Here is a 20,752-nt window from a genome sequence, read left to right as displayed (position 1 = left end):
TTCACAAACAAGGATGGGGCGAGGGTCACCACTTTGTCAACAAATGCGTGAGTAAATTGTTGAACAGCTTAAGAAAAACCTTATCATATATTATAAAACCAGCTATTGCAAGGAATTTAGGGATTTCACCATCTACGGTCCGTAATATCATCAAAAGGTTCAGAGAATCTGGAGAAATCACTGCACGTAAGCAGCTAAGCCCGTTACCTTCAATCCCTCAGGCTGTACTGCATCAACAAGCGACATCAGTGTGTAAAGGATATCACCACATGGGCTCAGGAACACTTCAGAAACCCATTGTCAGTAACTACAGTTGGTCGCTACATCTGTAAGTGCAAGTTAAAACTCTCCTATGCAAGGCGAAAACCGTTTATCAACAACACCCAGAAACGCAGTCGGCTTCGCTGGGCCTGAGCTCATCTAAGATGGACTGATACAAAGTGAAAAAGTGTTCTGTGGTCTGACGAATCCACATTTCAAATTGTTTTTGGAAACTGTGGACGTCGTGTCCTCCGGACCAAAGAGGAAAAGAACCATCCGGATTGTTATAGGCGCAAAGTTGAAAAGCCAGCATCTGTGATGGTATGGGGGTGTATTAGTGCCCAAGACATGGGTAACTTACACATCTGTGAAGGCGCCATTAATGCTGAAAGGTACATACAGGTTTGCCATCCAAGCAACGTTACCATGGACGCCCCTGCTTATTTCAGCAAGACAATGCCAAGCCACGTGTTGCATCAACGTGGCTTCATAGTAAAAGAGTGCGGGTACTAGACTGGCCTGCCTGTAGTCCAGACCTGTCTCCCATTGAAAATGTGTGGCACATTATGAAGCCTAAAATACCACAACGGAGACCCCCGAACTGTTGAACAACTTAAGCTGTACATCAAGCAAGAATGGGAAAGAATTCCACCTGAGAAGCTTTAAAAGTGTGTCTCCTCAGTTCCCAAACGTTTACTGAGTGTTGTTAAAAGGAAAGGCCATGTAACACAGTGGTGAACATGCCCTTTCCCAACTACTTTGGCACGTGTTGCAGCCATGAAATTCCAAGTTAATTATTATTTGCAAAAATAAAATAAAGTTTATGACTTTGAACATCAAATATCTTGTCTTTGTAGTGCATTCAATTGAATATGGGTTGAAAAGGATTTGCAAATCATTGTATTCCATTTATATTTACATCTAACAAAATTTCCCAACTCATATGGAAACGGGGTTTGTATATCACATTAAAACAGCCTTGATTGATTGAAGTGCTGCACAGGGCACATAAGACAAGGAAAGCAAAAAAAACAGTGGATAATACAATATACAGTAATGAATTAAAAGCAATGTTAAGATGAAAACTGTTCAAGCAAAACAAGATACAAAAAAACAACATTCTTTCTTATTCTTTGTCGAATGCCAATGAAAATAGATGAGATTGCAGCAAGGTTCTAACATGTATTGGTGCAGCCCTAATGTGCTCAATTTACAAGTAGATTATTACCATAAGACCTAGGTTGTGTAAACGCTGTGTCATACATTATCGTAGCCATTTTTTGTTTTTTTATTGTGACGTTACTGTCTGCAAAATATTGTCATAGTCACTCTATGATTCCAAAGTGGTAACACAATAAATTGTGTTTGCAGTGATGGCAGTACACAAGCCCTAGGGACGTGTTTGCGAGACTTCCGCAACAAGCCGTATCCCGTTCGAGCCAAAATGACGTACTACAAGAAGACCTTGACGGTAACGTAGCGACATGAATGATTGTTCCTCTTCCTGTTGTCAGCAGCCACTCAGCCCTCTTGGCTTTAACAGGTTATGATCAACAATGGTTTCACTCCAGACAAAGACGACTATGAGTTCTGCACCAAAGTGGACAACATGATCATACCTGACGAGGGATTCTTTGGCATCTCGGCGGCCACCGGAAGTTTAGCAGGTAGGACTCACAGGTAAAACTTCAAGAAAGAAAATTACGGTACATGAACAACATTTTTAATTTGATATTATGACTACTTTTTGATAAAAAACATGACTCTATTCTTGTCTTATTACATTTTTATCTCAAGTCTATTCTTGTAACATTATGACTTCTTATTGTATTACTGTGGAACCCAGAGGTGTACGCTTAGCTTTTTCACTTGTAACACTAGTGCTACTAAATAAAATAAAAAAAATAGTAGCACAGAAAAGTTTTTGTAGCACAGCAAAAATGTAGCAGCAGTATGAGATTTCTCAAATATCACAATTTCATTATTAACACACAAACAAGATACACACGTACATTCATACATATAAACATAATGCCATCATAAGGCCTACTGTAACGCTCAATTAAACACAGAGAACATCCCTAAACTGTGCTAGCACTGTCGCTAACACAATTGTAGGGCTGGACGATATGACCAGAACTCATTTCCCGATATAGTTCGACCCATAAACTAACCCATACATGGAAATATTCGGTGACGTAACTAAATATCTCCACAATGTCTTGATTTTATATTTTTGGGACTGATTGGGATCCCAAATACACAAAAACAGGTACCAACAAGTAAGAAAAGGAGAACTGCACTTTTGGGGGAATTTTGCCTATCATTCACAATCCTTATGAGAGACAAGAAAACTAAAGTTTTTTCAATATTCCCTCTTTTGTAATTGTGTTGCATGTTCAAAATCAACTGAAACTAACTTAACCCTCATAGTTACTAGCGTGCAGTGCAGTTTGTCTCAAGTTTTAAGGTGGTGAAAAAAAACTTTGCACTGCAAAAACTGAAATCTAAGTACCGGTAAGATGAAATATCTCAAATAAGGGTGATATTTGCTTATTTTCTGTCTGATAAGATAATTCTTCTCACTAAACAGATTTTATGTTAGTGTCTTACTTGTTTTAAGGGTTTTGGTCCTAAATTATCTCAGTAAGATATTACAGCTTGTAGCTGAGATTTTATGACCTATTTGAGTAAAACATGCTTGAAACTAGAATATCAAATGATGCAAAGCTGTGTCATCAACACTCAAGTATAAAACAGCTTTTTTAAAGTAATAATTTCTTACTTCAAGCATGAAAACAAAATCATGATGCCGAGCGCATATCATTATGTCAAGATAATGGCACTCGCATTTACTTATTTAAGAATATTTTTCAACATTTTGAGCAAAAAGTGTCTTTTTTTTTTTCTACCAAGAAAAGTGCACTTGTTATTAGTGACAATATACTTATTTTAAGGTATTTTTGGGTTCATTGAGGTTAGCTATTTTTACTTGTTTTGGAAAGTCTTGACAAGCCGAATTTTCTTGTTCTATTGGCAGATAATTTTGCTTAGTTCAAGTAAAATACCCCTCATTTTTGTATTTTTTTTTCTTGTTTTTGAACACTGACTTTTTGCAGTGTGTCTTTTATTGACCATTTCCTCCAATTAAGACTCCGTGTTGTGAGCAACTGGATCCCTGCTTCCATCTGTGCATGACGGAGAAGTAGGAGGACGACACACAGCTCTGTACCGCACACAGAGTGCTACTTCTGCGTCAATCACTTTGACAATCACAGTCCATTTGGTTATGGTTACGGTTTAAGTTTATTTCAAATATGCTATACAGATAGGCAAACATTTTACTCTAGTATAATCAACTTTTGATGGATTTACTTTGGGAGCACAATGCGATGAAAGGGTTTACATCTGTGTTTGCTACTTTTTTTTTTTTTTCAAAACTCGCTAGACCCATTTTTAGTCGCAAATGCGACGGAAATGCTCTCATTGTTCAGTGCAGTGCTTAAGTCGATCTCAGTTATTTCGACAAACACTTCTGTCATCATCTGCTTATGTCAACATGAGTCGGGCAGTCCAAGAACATTTTTCTCATGTTAGGACTTTGTTCCCATGATATTACGACTTTTTAATGTCATGACTTCACTCTTTATTTGAGAATTTCATTTTACTCTCGCTTCCTTAAAGGTGGAGGAGTGGTTCACAAAATCCAAATATTTCAGTTTTGTGACACGGTTTTCCGTTCGGTTTGGTATCTTTTAACAGCTCTAGAATACCCTTTATCACAATAATACACAATTTTCATTTATCAGTTCTCTTACAAAAATATCTCATAAAATAAAACTGAAAAATCTTTGACCTTTGAATTAAATGCAAACGTTCTTACATTTATTCATGCAATACATCATTGGACACATTTGCCCGGAATTCAAGTCAGTATGTAATATAATATAATATAACTTAATAATTATAATATATTAATAAAGTATAACATAAAGGGATCAAATACTTATTTTTCCCACTACATTAAGTTTTTTCTCTCTGAATTCTCGTAACTTTTTTAGTATTACTATGACTATTTTCTTATAACAATCCACCTTTTATTCCATTTTTTATTATTTCTCATCATTCCCACATTTTTATTGAAAATATACTTTATTTTACAACATTTTTGACAGTCGCAGTTTTTTTCATAGTTTGGCCGGGCTCCAATGCGATTTATATATGTTTTTTATCTTCTTTATTATGCATTTTCGGCAGGTGCGACTTATACTCCGAAAAATACGGTACTTTTTTTTGTAGATTTTGCATTTTTTTTAAATTCCGTTGTAACATTAGTAATGTTTTAACTTTTTTTTATCGTTTGTTTACAATAATTCTGTATTTAGGCAAATATGTTTTCTTGCAAAATTACAGCTTTATTAGATATGCTAACAAATGTGTAATGTTCTCTACACATTACTAGTTCATGTTTGTAGCATAAAAAAAAAACATTTGACAAATTTATTTGCTTTGGCCCCCTACAGCAGCCCGTTTGGCAGAAAAGTCATTGACTGATTGCTACCAAACAGTGAATCTCTAATTTAGACAACAAAATCTTGTGTGATTCAAACAATAAACAACATATTTCTGTTCTTTCCTCACCAGATGACCACGACGTCTTGTCCTTCTTGTTGTTCAGACTCACAGAACCAGGCCATACGCCGGTAACTGCCATTTCTTAGAACACCATTGCCAGAGTCCAGTGTGTACACACTTTAGTGTGCGCGCATGAATTGTTCAAAGCCTCTATTGAATTCACTAAAAGTGTTTTTATTGTATATTTTTTTGTCTCTCCCCCACTTGAAGCCCCAACCTGAGACTGAGATTCCTAAAGAAGAGAAGGACAAGTACCAGGAGGAATTCCACAACTTTCAGCAAGAGCTGGACAAAAAGAAAGAGGAGTTCCAGAAAGAGCACCCTGACATACAAGGAGAAGCAAGTTAGTATTCGAACAAAAGGCACAGTTAGATTAGATTAGATGTATGCACATTAAATATTTATTATCACCAAGAGACATAACATTTGTGTTATTTAATACAATATCCTTATGATAACCAGCAGTGAACATTTGTTTTGTTTTGGTTTTTTTAATTTGTCTTGAGTAAGAAATGAAAAAAACAACACAAATGTCCACTGCACAAGACGCTGGTTCTTAGGAGGATTATTGAATTGTGTATTTTTTTTATATTACTGCGTATCGTCCACAGTCGACGACTTGTATGAGAGCGTCAACGACCGAGAGATCCGCCAGGTGTTCGAAGGCCAGAACCGTATCCACCTGGAGATCAAGCAGCTCAACCGGCAACTCGCTATGATACTAGACGAGCAGCGACGCTACGTGTCCGTTATCACCGAAGAAATCTCCAAGAAGGGATCGAACATCGGGTCAGGCGGGGTGAGCGTCTTTACAATGCAAACTTCCTGTGTGATCGGATGGATTTCTATCCATCATATTTGCTAAGGATAGAGCAGGGGTCGGCAACCCAACATGTTGAAAGAGCCATATTGGACCAAAAATACAAAAAGCAAATCTGTCTGGAGCCGCAAAAAGTTAAAAGCCTTATGTTTGTGTTATAATGAAGGCAACACATTGAGTGTCTCAGAGGGTTAGATAACTCCTGGAAATTACTAGCTTAAAACTGCCAAACGTATAGATGTGTGTGCTCAAGTTAAAGGAAAGGGCAGGCTGTCTTCTTCTAATGGATTTATTACAATCTTTGCAAGCTGGGTAACGTTTGCTGTGGTCTGGAACAAAATGGTAATGTTTGCTGTGGTCTGGAACAACATGGCACACAATCAGAAATGCAGCCAATATCACATACAATGTGTCATAAGACACGCAAATATAAATTAAATACACAGAGGAAAAAAGTAAAGGAAATTAAATGAACTCAAATATACCTACAAATGAGGCATAATCATTCAATATGTACACACAGCTAACCGAAATAGCATGTTAGCATAGATTATTAGCACTCCACGAAAGTCAATAACATCAACAAAGCTCACCTTTGTGCATTCACGTACAGCATCAAACGTTTGGTGGACAAAATGAGACAAAGAGGGAGTGGCATAAAACACGTCTTTCTGTGGCAGCGACGGAGAAAGTTGTACACGTAACCAACTACGGTGAGTTCAAGGACTGCCAAAATTAGTAGGACAAAATGGCGCTAACCAAATATTGTCATCAGTGAAGCATAAACACAAACATATTAAACAGTGGGATTTCCAACAATTAGGAATGTTTGTGTTATGTGTGTCCTCCCACAGAAACATTATTAAAGGGGTAGGATTAAATAAGGTTTGCTTCTTCCTACTCCTTTTCGGACATGATGTAAAGTGAAATGATATAAAATTGTGTGATGTATGATGCTGTAAGTGTGTTCATGTTCGAATTGAACTGAAGAAAGAAAGAAAACAACAAATATATTTTTCCCCTATCTTTTTCCATTTTTGAAAAAGTTCCAGGGAGCCACTAGGGCGGTGCTAAAGAGCTGCATGCGGCTCAAGAGCCGCGGGTTGCTAACCCTCGGGATAGAGCATAGACAAAATAATACAACTCTGAAAGTCACATGGAAACTGACAGAAAATCCCCACAAGATCTATACATGACCACTGCAAGTCCAGTTTTGGATAGACATCAGTCAAGTCTGACAACCACCTGTTCTGCTCATTGTGATTACAGTAAATAAGTGTGTAGTGAACCTACATCCAAGTGTTACGTCCCAATTAATGGCAGGACAGATCCGGGCCTGTAATGTATATTGAATTGATTGGTAAAGCTTCCCCCTATGGTAGTCTTGTTTACTCCTTGTGTCACGTGTCCAAACAATGCTGAATATTAGGGTTATTTTTGTGAAATTAAGAATTTAATTTGTTACTGTTTTACAAATTTAAATCTTCATTCTGGCAACACATTATTCTCCAAAAATGTCTCTTAAAATTATGACTTTACTTTTGTGATACTCTAAATGTATATTTTAATAGACTTGTTAGACTTCACAATATTGCACTTTTTTTTACGGGGGAAAAAACAATGTTTAAACCAATACTTGTTTTAACGACTTTTTTGTCTAAATATTACAAACTTGTGCTCGTCACATTACGACTATTTTCGTGTAATAATACAACCATATTCTTGTAATTTTACTGCATTTTTATCATTATATTATGTTTTTGTCACAAAAATAATGGCTGACACATTTTCATTGTAAAATAATGAAGTGAAGTGAATTATATTTATATAGCGCTTTTTCTCTAGTGACTCAAAGCGCTTTACATAGTGAAAACCAATATCTAAGTTACATTCAAATCAGTGTGGGTGGCACTGGGAGCAGGTGGGTAAAGTGTCTTGCCCAAGGACGCAACGGCAGTGACTAGGATGGCGGATATAATACATCTTATGGACGCTTGATGTCCATAGCCTTTTTGTGAGCCAGGTATTTTTGGGCTCAGGATGTGAACAATTTTATTATTAATTGCTGTGATATGAAGAAGGGGTAGGAGTAGGGTATACGGTATACCGGTACCAACAAAGTATCGCGGTACTAATGAATTGAAAACGGTACCATACTGCCATTAAAAAATACAGCTATGTTTTTTTTCATCCGCGTGCTGCCGTGCGGCGGTGACCACAGAGCCGAGGCGCATGATCTTGTGTGTCAGCACGCACGCACACAGCACATACAAGCAGAAACAGTTAGGACAGGAAAAATTGTAAAAAAAACAGCAATTCCGCTGATTAGTAAAGAGGGTGCGTGAAGCAGTATGTTGGCTTCAAAACTAACGATACAGGTGAAGCTTTAAAAACACAGATGCGCCACGCTGCAAGCTCTGCTGTGAAACATGCCACGCTAAAGATGGCGTTAAAGTATCAATATTTACCTTATTTCTTCAAACTAAGGTAAATATTCAAATAACAAGCATTCAGACCTGCACAAGGAGTTTCAAGAGTGACAGGTCATGTAGTTAAAGGGGAACATTATCACAATTTCAGAAAGTGCCTGATTTTAACCATCGTTATATACACCCGTCCATTTTCCTGTGACGTCACACAGTGATGCCAACACAAACAAACATGGCGCATAGAACAGCAAGCTATAGCGACATTAGCTCGGATTCAGACTCGGATTTCAGCGGCTTAAGCGATTCAACAGATTACGCATGTATTGAAACGGATGGTTGTAGTGTGGAGGCAGGTAGCGAAAACGAAATTGAAGAAGAAACTGAAGCTATTGAGCCATATCGGTTTGAACCGTATGCAAGCGAAACCGACAAACGACACGACAGCCAGCGACACGGGAGAAAGCGAGGACGAATTCGGCGATCGCCTTCTAACCAACGATTGGTATGTGTTTGTTTGGCATTAAAGGAAACTAACAACTATGAACTAGGTTTACAACATATGAAATACATTTGGCAACAACATGCACTTTGAGAGTGCAGACAGCCCATTTCAGGCGCGCTAAGAACATATATTTTTCCACGATTTCAGCACTCAGGTTAACCATACCTAAATAGACACAAAATACTGCATTACACAAGACTACCCGAATGTACTCGAATGATTGAAAAAAATAAATGTTTTTAAGCTAAATTATTGGTAAACACAGTTTATGTATAAGAATTTACGTAAAACCGCAAGTAATGAATAAAGTTTTCATCAATTAATATATTCTGTAGACATGCCCTCATCCGCTCTCTTTTCCTGAAAGCTGATCTGTCCAGTTTTGGAGTTGATGTCAGCATCTGCTTTGAGTGTCGCAAGATATCCACACATTCTTGCCATCTCTGTCGTAGCATAGCTTTCGTGGGTAAAGTGTGCGGAACAAACGACTGACCATTTCGTCAGCTTTCCCCACAGCCCCGTATTTTGAACAAATTTCGTCCAATTTCTTGCCACTTTTGCATCTTTGGGCCACTAGTGCAACTTGAATCCGACCCTGTTCGTGTTGTTACACCCTCTGACAACACACCGACGAAAGTGAGAAAATGGCGGACGTAGAAAGGCGTTTAATTCGCCAAAATTCACCCATTTAGAGTTCGGAAATCGGTTAAAAAAATATATGGTCTTTTTTCTGCAACATCAAGGTATATATTGACGCTTACATAGCTCTGGTGATAATGTTCCCCTTTAACTAGCTCCCTTTTAATCCCATTTAGATACATAGACGCGCACACAACTCGTTGGCTAGTTGCCAATTATTAGCGCAGTTAAAACTGTCCACATAGCGTAAAATAATGCAAGTGAAATGACAATCTTGTAACAAATTCCTACAATTTGGGTTTTTTTCTTTACCAATGTGTGTTTTACCTTCTACACGTCTTATCTGTCTAGTTTTAGTTATAGTATTGTTCTTAGTATTAACTAATGAATGTATTTGTCTTAAAGCACAGATCAAATTTGGCAACCATAAATCATGAAGCCTTTAATAAAAAGTCAATAAAGCCTTCTATTTTATTTTAAACCTAATCCTAAATTTTGACAGGCTATATGTAGTATGAAAAATTATTCTTTGAGTGCAATAAGAAAAGCCCAATTTGTTGAATGCCAAATCTTCTAAAATTGTTCTTTGAGTTCTATAAGCAATGTTAATATTTTCTGTTAAAATGAAGCCAATAATTAAATTTTTTGTGGTCCCCTTTTATTTTGAAAAGTATAAATATACATTTTGGTAACGGTACCAAAATATTGGTATCAGGACAACCCTAGGTAGGAGTAAATAAGCTCTGCTTCTTCCTACTCCTTTTCAGACATGTTGAACTGTAAACAAAATATGTATTCTGGTGTAAATTTGTAAGCCTGTTTGAAATAAATTACTACTACTACTGTATAAAATATTACTACAACGATAAACTTAGAAAAAAAAATTTAGACTTAAAAATGTATTTTGTAAAATTAAAACGTCATAACATTACAATTTTTATGTTACTTAAAAAAATATATATATATATCGGCTCACATTACATGTTTGTTCTCGTAAATAAATGTCCTAGTTTCCTCTCATCAATGTTGTATTTGGAAAGAATTGTGACAAAGTTGTTGACTGAATCTTTAACCTTGTTTTCCGTTGAACCCTCACACCGTGTTGGTTTTTTGTTTTTTTAGGTGGATTTAGCCACCCAGCAGCTGTCCACCGTGGTCTCCTCCCAACAGGATCTTCTCAGGAACCTAAATGAGTTTAGGTGAGTCTCTTGTTTTTAACATCCAGGAAACCCAAACTGCAAACACAAACAAGGCAAAAAAACAAAAAAAAAGCCTAGCGGTTAAACCTCTGAAATCATATTTAATCTAAGGCTGCAACATCTCAGGTGCCTGACAGGCTGATAATCTCTTGCAGCGAGAAGATCATGCTTACATGAGATAGACGAGAAAGTAAGTCTGTTTTTCAAGGTACATATACAAGGCATGATACGTGCACTAGTACTCTTCTCTAAGCTTCTTATACTTCAAATGTCTCATACTTGGAAAAAAAAGTGATTTATTTGCATTAGGGTGACTTAGTCTGATCACAAAAAAGAGGCTTTTATGGCCGTGTGACTTTACAGATGAGAACAGGATTTGCTGATAATAAAACAAATGACCTTTACTTTCTTGATCATTTAAGACTTTTCTATTTTAATCTTACATTTTTTTCCTGTAGTAATATGGCTTTTACACAAAAAAATACCTCATACATGTAATGTACAACGTCAATTTGTGCCAGTGAGTGTTAACAACAGCACATTGGGCACCGAAATCTTGGAATTTAATATTGCCTGTATATCTGTGTTGGCCCTGCAATGAGGTGGCGACTTGTCCATGGTGTACACCGCCTTCCGCCCAAATGCAGCTGAGATAGGCTACCCTATCTGAGATATATAAGAAGAGGGTCCTCGCTCTGTCTCTCTGTCAGTTTGGGGTCCCTTGGCCTGAGAAACGTTGAAGACATCTGATAGCATGATAAAAAAAAAATTCCGTAATATAACATTATTTTCGTGACTTTATGACAATGACTTAAAAATACACGAGTTACAATTTATAGTAATGTTAAAACTTTTTTTTTTTCATAATTTATTTATTTATTTTTGTAACTGACATTTTTCTCACAGTATTTTGACTTTAAAAAAATACTTGTTTTTTAATAACATCACACTTTATAGTAAGATTATTTTTAAATGAGGTAATATTAACATTTTGTAAACATTATTTCTAATAGTACCTAATAATATAACATTATTTTTGTAACTTTAAACATTTTTTAAATAAAATTTTGACCAAATAAAATGACTTTATTTTTTTATCATTACAATTTATAGTAAGATTACAGTTTTATTTACCAGTATGTAACTTAATAAAAATAAAAGACCAACATTTTTTTGGTACTATTACAACTTTATCCTCTTCGAATTAAGTCGTTTGTGTAATAATATTACAAGTCTTGTACCTTCACATCATTGTCTATTTTACTATCTTTTTTACACAATTTTTATTGCAATAGTGCAACAATCTTCTTTGAACTTGTAACACTTTTCTCACATTACTGCTATTTTGCCCAGAAAAAATCCTAATAACTTTTTCTTAACGTGCCAACTTTTTTTGTCTTCGTTTTATTACATTTTTCCCAAACAAAGAAAATCATGTCGGTTATTAATAAATGATGTCTCGCTTTGCATCCGTAGACGTTTGATTGTGTGTTAATTGGAGCGTGCCATCTGCCTGAAAAATTAATCAGAATGACAAGATATTAAAGATTTGAATTTATGTAACATTAATCTGTCATGTATCATAAAAGAAGCAAGCTGTCTGCGTGGCCTAAATCCAAGATGCATACTGATGATTTTCTGTATTATATTGGTGACCCCCAACTCTCACCCTAAAGTGACGACTACGGCTGTCACGTGGAGGTCGCAGCGTCCAAGTGTCGCGTCGCTCATTTGATTGATGGCAGTAAAAGGCCCCTAAAGCCTGTAATGTGCTAATGTGAGCGCGTGATCTCGGACTTGCTGGATTATTTTGACCCGGCGTCTTCTGCGCTCATAAATGGGTCACTTGTACGAGATGAAGATTATTATTATTATTATTAAACGCTCACTTACTTTCTCAAGGGAGATTTTTTTTTGGAGGGAAACAAATTAGATTTTGTTTATTTGTCGCCGCCCCCGCTTGGCCGTGTGGCCCCAGCAAAGAAAAGGCCCCTTCATTTTAGTGGCGAATCAGCTTAGGCGTCTTTAAATACATCTGTCATACACGACCAAAACATGCTTTCCCTCCAAATCACATCTTGTCACGATCCCCACCCTCCTCCTCCTTAGCACCGCTGGAGTGCCTTTCATTTGTCCGTTTTTTCCTCTTCCCTAATCGTCTTAGACGTGTTCTAAGATGATAAGAGAAAGTTATTGCTTACTCCCAGGCAGTAATCAACTTGAAGAAATGTCATTTTATTTGGAAATATTGTGTGAGCAAGTCTTTATTGGACTGTTATTTGCTGATAAAAAATAAAGGATTAAACGCTCACTCACAAGCTCCATTAAATTGTTTTTCCAATAAATGAAAGTAAACAAGATTAGAAAAATGATTTGTCATTATTTCCAGTCAATAGTTTTCAAATGGGTCTGTAACAATATTTTACTTTATTTATGTTTTTATTTTAATTTATTTAACAGAAAAATGCACACTTTTATGTACAGTAATTACCTTTTTCATCCATCCATCCATCCATCTTCTTCCACTTATCCGAGGTCGGGTCGCGGGGGCAGCAGCCTAAGCAGGGAAGCCCAGACTTTCCTCTCCCCAGCCACTTCGTCCAGCTCCTCCCGGGGATCCCGAGGCGTTCCCAGGCCAGCCGGGAGACATAGTCTTCCCAACGTGTCCTGGGTCTTCCCCGTGGCCTCCTACCGGTTGGACGTGCCCTAAACACCTCCCGAGGGAGGCGTTCGGGTGGCATCCTGACCAGATGCCCGAACCACCTCATCTGGCTCCTCTCGATGTGGAGGAGCAGTGGCTTTACTTTGAGCTCCCCCCGGATGGCAGAGCTTCTCACCCTATCTTTAAGGGAGAGCCCCGCCACCCGGCGGAGGAAACTCATTTCGGCCGCCTGTACCCGTGATCTTGTCCTTTCGGTCATAACCCAAAGCTCATGACCATAGGTAAGGATGGGAACGTAGATCGACCGGTAAATTGAGAGCTTTGCCTTCCGTCTCAGCTCTTATATATATATTTTATAAATATATAATTATAAATATTTTACTTTATTTATATTTTTATTTTAATTTATTTAACAGAAAAATGCACACTTTTAAGTACTGTAATTACCTTTTTCAATTAATTAAAAAGTCCTGTATTATTATATAATAGAATAGAATAGAATCTATTTATTGTCATTGTCATAACAGCTAAATAAAATTATGAAAATAATATTTAAAAAAAATAGTAATCTAAATATACAAGCAAACACTTCTGCAAATTCTTAGTAACCTCAAAATAATCTATAAAATTAAAGCCCACGGCACAATCGCTCATTCAAGAAGGAGCAAATGCCACGCTTCCATCGTTGCAATTAATGCGATTGTTCCTTTTGCTGGTTATCAACATCAGTAATTATTAGTAACCACCACCTTGCATGCTATAAATAAAAAATAAAAAATTAATAGAAAAAATTCACAAAGTTAAAACCCCTCAATAGCCACGCTCATGATCGAGCACATGCATACAGTTAATGCGTAAGCGCCTCCCGCCAGTTATTAATGACAAAAAAAAAGTATGACTTGAAATAAAACACTAAATCAAAACAAGGCAATACACTCACTTATGAATAAGCACAATATAGCCGCCACGTGCATATGTCATGTAATAATTGCAAAGAACAGTAATAACTCATTTCATTTTAACTATGAACATTTTACAAATAATAATAATCCTAAAAATAAGCATAATCATAATAAACAATAATATTTTAGTATAACATTGAAATGCTATTTATTTGTTTAATTTACATCCACCATTCCTCCGGTTATCTGAGGTGGGGTTGCGGGGGCAGCAGCCTCAGCAGAGAAGCCCGACTTCTCTACTTCCCTCTCCTCAGCCACTTCGTCCATTTTAAAATATTTTTTTTTATAAATGATCAGATTCATCTTTGTTGACCAGGTGTAGCAATATTTATTTTACAAATCTAATCTCTTGATAAGCAAACGCTTCTTTGGCACATTTTTAATAACAGCCTCCAAATATTCTACAAAGTCAAAGCAGGAGCAAAAGCACGCCCGCCATATTGTGGAGTCATGCAGTTAATGCGATTAGTTATCAACACCAGTAATTATTAATAACCACCACCTTGCTTGATAGAAATAAATACAATTGATTTAAATAATCCACAAAGTCAAAGCCCCTCAATAGCCACGCTCATAATTGAGCACATGCATGCAAATATGTGTCACACAGTCCATGTGTAGGATTCTCTCGCCAGTTATAAATGATAACAGCCACCTTGCATAACAGAATGACTGGACATAATCCACTAAATCAAAACCATGCAATACACTTACTCACAAATACGCAGACTGTAGGCGTGATGCACTTATGTCGTGTAATTAACGCATATTCTCTTCCCACCAGTTAGTAAAGGGGAACTGCAGTTTTTGGGTGGAATGTTGCCTATCGTTCACAATAATTATGAGACAACACAACAAATATATATATTTTTAATACTTTTGAATTCTTAAGCAAACATAGAGTCCGCTTACAATGGAGCCAAGAAAAAACATTCAAAAAGCACCAACAATACTCCATTCACATTTCCTGACTTGAGTATTAACCAAGTATTAGTGATATTGTTATTATAAGCGCTAACGCAGACAGACTATTTATAGAGGCTCTTTGATCACTAGCGTAACTATGTTGACATCATCGAGTGGTCAGCTGCTTCCTGGAAGTTTATTGTAGATCATAAATCATGCCTCTCACCTGGATGTTAGAAGGATGAGGACGTATTCCGACAAGTTGGTACACTTTGACAGCCAATTTAGACCCGGGAATGGCGAGAAAGACCCGAAAAGACGCTTAGAAAAGATTGAGTCATTCTTCATCTAAACAGGATATAACAATATTTTATCAGTTGGCATCTTAATGACAGCAGACATTGTACAGTAAGTGATGTTTTATTATGTTTGTTGGCTCTTATAAAGTCTGCAATGAGTAAAAATCAGTGATGTTGTTGGAATAAAAGCGTTTTTGAAATTAATGCGCCGCGAATGATCAAAATATGTAAATATTCCATGTTATTATAAATGTGCCCGTTACTATATTAGATATATATTTACATCATGTATATAAAACCTTAATGGATGTGTTTGGATGTTTTTAAGGGCTTTATATATAATGACTCTTGAATGCATCATAATTAAATTATCCCCTCAACTCCCCCCAAAATGGATTAACTCGCTGGAATAAAATAGACAATATAACATACATCCATAAACGTGGACGCATGTGAAAAAGTGCAATATATTTATCTGTACAGTAATCTATTTATTTATTTATATATATATATATATATATATATATATATATATATATATATATATGCACCTTATTGCTTTTTATCCTGCACTACCATGAGCTTATGTAACGAAATTACGTTCTTATCTGTGCTGTAAAGTTCAAATTTGAACGACAATAAAAAGGAAGTCTAAGTCTATAGGCGGAATAAAGCGACTCCCTTAGGCTCCATTGCAAGCGGACTTTTCATAGCATTTATTTAATATTTGTTTTATTTTTCCTGTAATACTAACTGCCACGGTGCAAAAATGAAAATAGAGACTATAATACTGCAACTTGACTGCCCACTGATTTGTAATTCATATACCCTCTATGTATTGTAGTTGTATTTTAAAATGTTTATCATTATGTAATTTTAATATTGTTGTGTATTTTCAATCCTGTGTCATTTTATTGTGGATGTTTAGTTTAGTCTTTATTTGAAGGGACAATGCACAGAAACATTAAGCTCAAAGACAGATATGTTTTGTACCAGATTATAGCTAAATAGCTCATTTCCATCTGCAGTCCCTGGCTACCTAAATTAAAGGGATACAAAAATCATGCAATAAAATTATGACAATAAAATCATACTATAGCTTGGAAAAGAGATCTGTGATCTCGATGGGATTTTTACGTGGTTAAATGAAGGCTAAATAAATAAAAATAGCATATACCGTAATCAAATTAAGAAAAGTCATAAAATGCCCTTTTATGGACACATACTTAATATACAATACAACCACACCTCATTTACATCATCACACAAAGACAATACATGCTCTTGTTCACATCTGTCATCATTTGTAAAAACAACCATGATTTTAACAGACACACCTCACAATTTACAACATAAATGCTCTTATGGATAAATATAATACACATATTAAGTTGATGTGTCAAACATAGTGCCCACCTTAGTGACCGTGTGAGCAGCTTTGATTGCTCCAAAGCCACTTTTTAACTTCAATTAAAGGGGAACATTATCACAATTTCAGAAGGGTTAAAACCATTAAAAAGCAGTTCCCAGTGGCTTATTTTATTTTTCGAAGTTTTTTTCAAAATTTTACCCATTACGCAATATCCCTAAAAAAAAGCTTCAAAGTGCCTGATTTTAACCATCGTTATATACACCCGTCCATTTTCCTGTGACGTCACACAGTGATGCCAACACAAACAAACATGGCGCATAGAACAGCAAGCTATAGCGACATTAGCTCGGATTCAGACTCGGGTTTCAGCGGCTTAAGCGATTCAACAGATTACACATGTATTGAAACGGATGGTTGTAGTGTGGAGGCAGGTAGCGAAAACGAAATTGAAGACGAAACTGAAGCTATTGAGCCATATGGGTTTGAACCGTATGCAAGCGAAACCGACGAAAACGACACGACAGCCAGCGACACGGGAGAAAGCGAGGACAAATTCGGCGATCGTCTTCTAACCAACGATTGGTATGTGTTTGTTTGGCATTAAAGGAAACTAACAACTATGAACTAGGTTTACAGCATATGAAATATATTTGGCAACAACATGCACTTTGAGAGTGCAGACAGCCCAGTTTTCATCAATTAATATATTCTGTAGACATACCCTCATCCGCGCTCTTTTCCTGAAAGCTGATCTGTCCAGTTTTGGAGTTAAAGTCAGCAGGCCAGGGAAGCTAGGGTCGATAGGGAGTTTAGCTCGCTCGTCTGCGGGAACAAACTGCCGCCATTGCTTGCCGTGCTACCGAGGTCCTTTGTCCCTGAATTGCTCACACACTCCGGCAGATTCAATGGGGGTCTGGCGGCAGTTTTTTTTTACTTTATCGTTGGAAATGCATCTGCTTTGAGTGTCGCAGGATATCCACACATTCTTGCCATCTCTGTCGTAGCATAGCTTTCGTCGGTAAAGTGTGCGGAACAAACGTCCAATTTCTTGCCACTTTCGCATCTTTGGGCCACTGGTGCAACTTGAATCCGTCCCTGTTCGTGTTGTTACACCCTCCGACAACACACCGACGAGGCATGATGTCTCCAAGGTACGGAAAACAGTCGAAAAAACGGAAAATAACAGAGCTGATTCGACTCGGTGTTTGAGAAAATGGCGGATTGCTTCCCGATGTGACGCCATGTTGTGACGTCATCGCTCCGAGAGCGAATATTAGAAAGGCGTTTAATTCGCCAAAATTCACCCATTTAGAATTCGGAAATCGGTTATAAAAAGATATGGTCTTTTTTCTGCGACATCAAGGTATATATTGACGCTTACATAGGTCTGGTGATAATGTTCCCCTTTAAGATAACTGAGTCAAATGTTAATGTTTTATTCTACCTTCTAGAGACCACAGATTTAAAACCCAGGTCTAAACCGTGATAACGTTTTTTGAAGTTCTACTCCCAAACATTGGGAGCGCTCCGTCCCAGCAATGCTAATTCCTGCCGTTAGCCCGCCAGCTACTTTGGCGGCGCCGCTCCGATGTCCGCGGTCTGTTTCCTTAACCTCTTCAGCTCTTGTAATCTGATGTCGGAACATGTTTTTATAAGGGATTAATTTGGCAATCATGACCTCTTTTATCAGATGGTAATTTTCTGTTTATTAAACTTTGGCAAGACAGACCCTCTGGTGAATGGGGATTAAAAGATTACACTGGGGGACAAATTGTAGCCCTGGAGAAAGAAAAAAAGAAAAAAAAGTGGGCGAAAAAGGCGATCTCCTCTTGTCTTGTTTAAAGTTTATGTGCTTTTTTTATGATCTGTGCAGAAACTCTTTCTACGAGTCACTGAAGCAACTGGGCTCAGCCCAGCAACACGTGGGAGCGGCGGGCGGAGCGACGTACGAGAACATTCAACATTTCAACGACATCAAGGAGCACCTGCACACGGTCCGGCGGGACGTGGAGCACCTGGTGCAGCGCGGCGCTCAGGTTGGATGGCAGAACTGTTTTTTTTGTTTGTTTTGCAGTTAGCAACATACCAGTTTTATCATGTGTGGACCCCTCTAGAATGTGGCGGAGAAGGCCATAAAGTGCCCTGAGTTGCCTCCAATGCCTTCCTGCTTGTCCACCGTCCATTTTATCATCTTCATCGTGGTCCAGTCGGTTCTGTTCCTGTGCTACATCATGTACAAGTGAGAAAGACTCCACTTTATTACACATTCACATGAGCTGCTAACTAGAGATGTCCGATAATGGCTTTTTTGCCGATATTCCGATATTGTCCAACTCTTAATTACCGATTCCGATATCAATCGATACCGATATATACAGTCGTGGAATTAACACATTATTATGCCTAATTTTGTTGTGATGCCCCGCTGGATGCATTAAACAATGTAACAAGGTTTTCCAAAATAAATCAACTCAAGTTATGGAAAAAAATGCCAACATGGCACTGCCATATTTATTATTGAAGTCACAAAAGTGCATTGTTTTTTTTAAGGTGCCTCAAAACAGCAGCTTGGAATTTGGGATATGCTCTCCCTGAGAGAGCATGAGGAGGTTGAGGTGGGCGGGGTTGAGGCGGGGGGTGTATATTGTAGTGTCCCGGAAGAGTTAGTGCTGCCAGGGGTTCTGGGTATTTGTTCTGTTGTGTCTATGTTGTGTTACGGTGCGGATGTTCTCCCGAAATGTGTTTGTCATTCTTGTTTGGTGTGGGTTCACAGTGTGGCGCATATTTGTAACAGTGTTAAAGTTGTTTATACGGCCACCCTCAGTGTGACCTGTATGGCTGTTGACCAAGTATGTTGCATTCACTTGTGTGAAAAGCCGTAGATATTATGTGATTGGGCCGGCACGCAAAGGCAGTGCCTTTAAGGTTTATTGGCGCTCTGTACTTCTCCCTACGTCCGTGTACACAGCGGCGTTTTAAAAAGTCCTAAATGTTACTTTTTGAAACCGATACCGATAATTTCCGATATTACATTTTAAAGCATGTATTGGCCGATAATATCGGCAGTACGATATTATCGGACATCTCTACTGCTAACGTCTCTTTCTTCCTCTTTCGCACAGAAGCCAACAGGAAGCAGCTGCCAAGAAGTTCTTTTGATGACAAATATGAAAGAGTATAAATGAGGAAATGTAAATTTTGGGGGATTTTGTAGTTTTGTTTTTGCTTCAAATTGTTTTTGGTTTTTAATTTTTCTAAGTTATTATACCTGGTGGAAAACAAAAATGACAAATTTAGTTCTAGTGAATTGTTTTCATATTCGTAATTTGGTGCAGTAAAAGTTGTTTACAAGGAAGGAAACACAGCGTGACGAAACCTGACAGTATTTTCGCTTTGTCACACATTTTTGGATTTTGTTTGATGAAGTTTGCTTTTGTTTGTTTCCGGTCTTCAATGCTAATGATAACAAACCCGTGTATTTTTTATTTTTTTTGAAAAGTGCAATTTTGTAAGAAAACTCTGCATTTGTTTCTTTCCGGTCTGCAATGCTAACATTAACAAACCTCTGTTTCTCGTTTTTTTTTTTTTTTGAAAAGTGCAATTTTGTAAGAAAATTGTCAGAATCTGACACGTCTGCTGGAAAAAAAATCTCTAAATATATAACAAAAACTGCTGTCTACTCAATTGTTTTTTGCATGAACAGAAGTAACCATGAACATTCTTATGTGACCCAACCAGAGTATAGACCAGGGGTCCTCAATGATGCCAAAGCTAGCTTGCCGAAGCCTTTCATTTGATCCACCAAATATCACACAAATAATGAAACCAAACCAATATACAGTACACTGCTTATTGGTGGAGGATTGTGAGAGGCTGCATGGCTCAGTAGGTAACAAGGGGACCAGGGTTCAAAGCTTGTTCAGGGTGAATGGTAACATGTGCTGTTACTATTTTTGTTTAGTAAAATATGTTTGCTACTATAGTTATAGAATATCTACCATTTATATTAGCTTTATTTTTAGACACCTTATGTGTATGCATTTATATGTTTATACATATACATACA

At 37.3% G+C, this 20,752-nt stretch overlaps 1 protein-coding gene across 1 annotated transcript in view; it reads left to right on the top strand.

The window, feature by feature from the left end:
- The window catches only part of lman1 (lectin, mannose-binding, 1), a 32,309-nt gene extending 11,946 nt beyond the window's left edge, over window positions 1–20,363 (top strand). Inside the window, exons 5-13 of the mRNA XM_061926702.2 lie at window positions 1,633–1,732; window positions 1,805–1,928; window positions 4,906–4,964; window positions 5,107–5,239; window positions 5,508–5,695; window positions 10,409–10,485; window positions 18,560–18,722; window positions 18,801–18,925; window positions 19,809–20,363. Of these exons, the coding sequence (XP_061782686.1) occupies window positions 1,633–1,732; window positions 1,805–1,928; window positions 4,906–4,964; window positions 5,107–5,239; window positions 5,508–5,695; window positions 10,409–10,485; window positions 18,560–18,722; window positions 18,801–18,925; window positions 19,809–19,845 (1,006 nt within the window). The 3' untranslated portion in view covers window positions 19,846–20,363. The remainder of the gene's footprint in view (window positions 1–1,632; window positions 1,733–1,804; window positions 1,929–4,905; window positions 4,965–5,106; window positions 5,240–5,507; window positions 5,696–10,408; window positions 10,486–18,559; window positions 18,723–18,800; window positions 18,926–19,808) is intronic.
- Window positions 20,364–20,752: the final 389 nt, after the last annotated feature.

Source organism: Nerophis lumbriciformis, linkage group LG32, assembly GCF_033978685.3.
Source record: "Nerophis lumbriciformis linkage group LG32, RoL_Nlum_v2.1, whole genome shotgun sequence".
NCBI classification, from domain to species: Eukaryota; Metazoa; Chordata; class Actinopteri; order Syngnathiformes; family Syngnathidae; genus Nerophis; species Nerophis lumbriciformis.
This window is presented reverse-complemented; position numbering and strand designations above follow the sequence as displayed.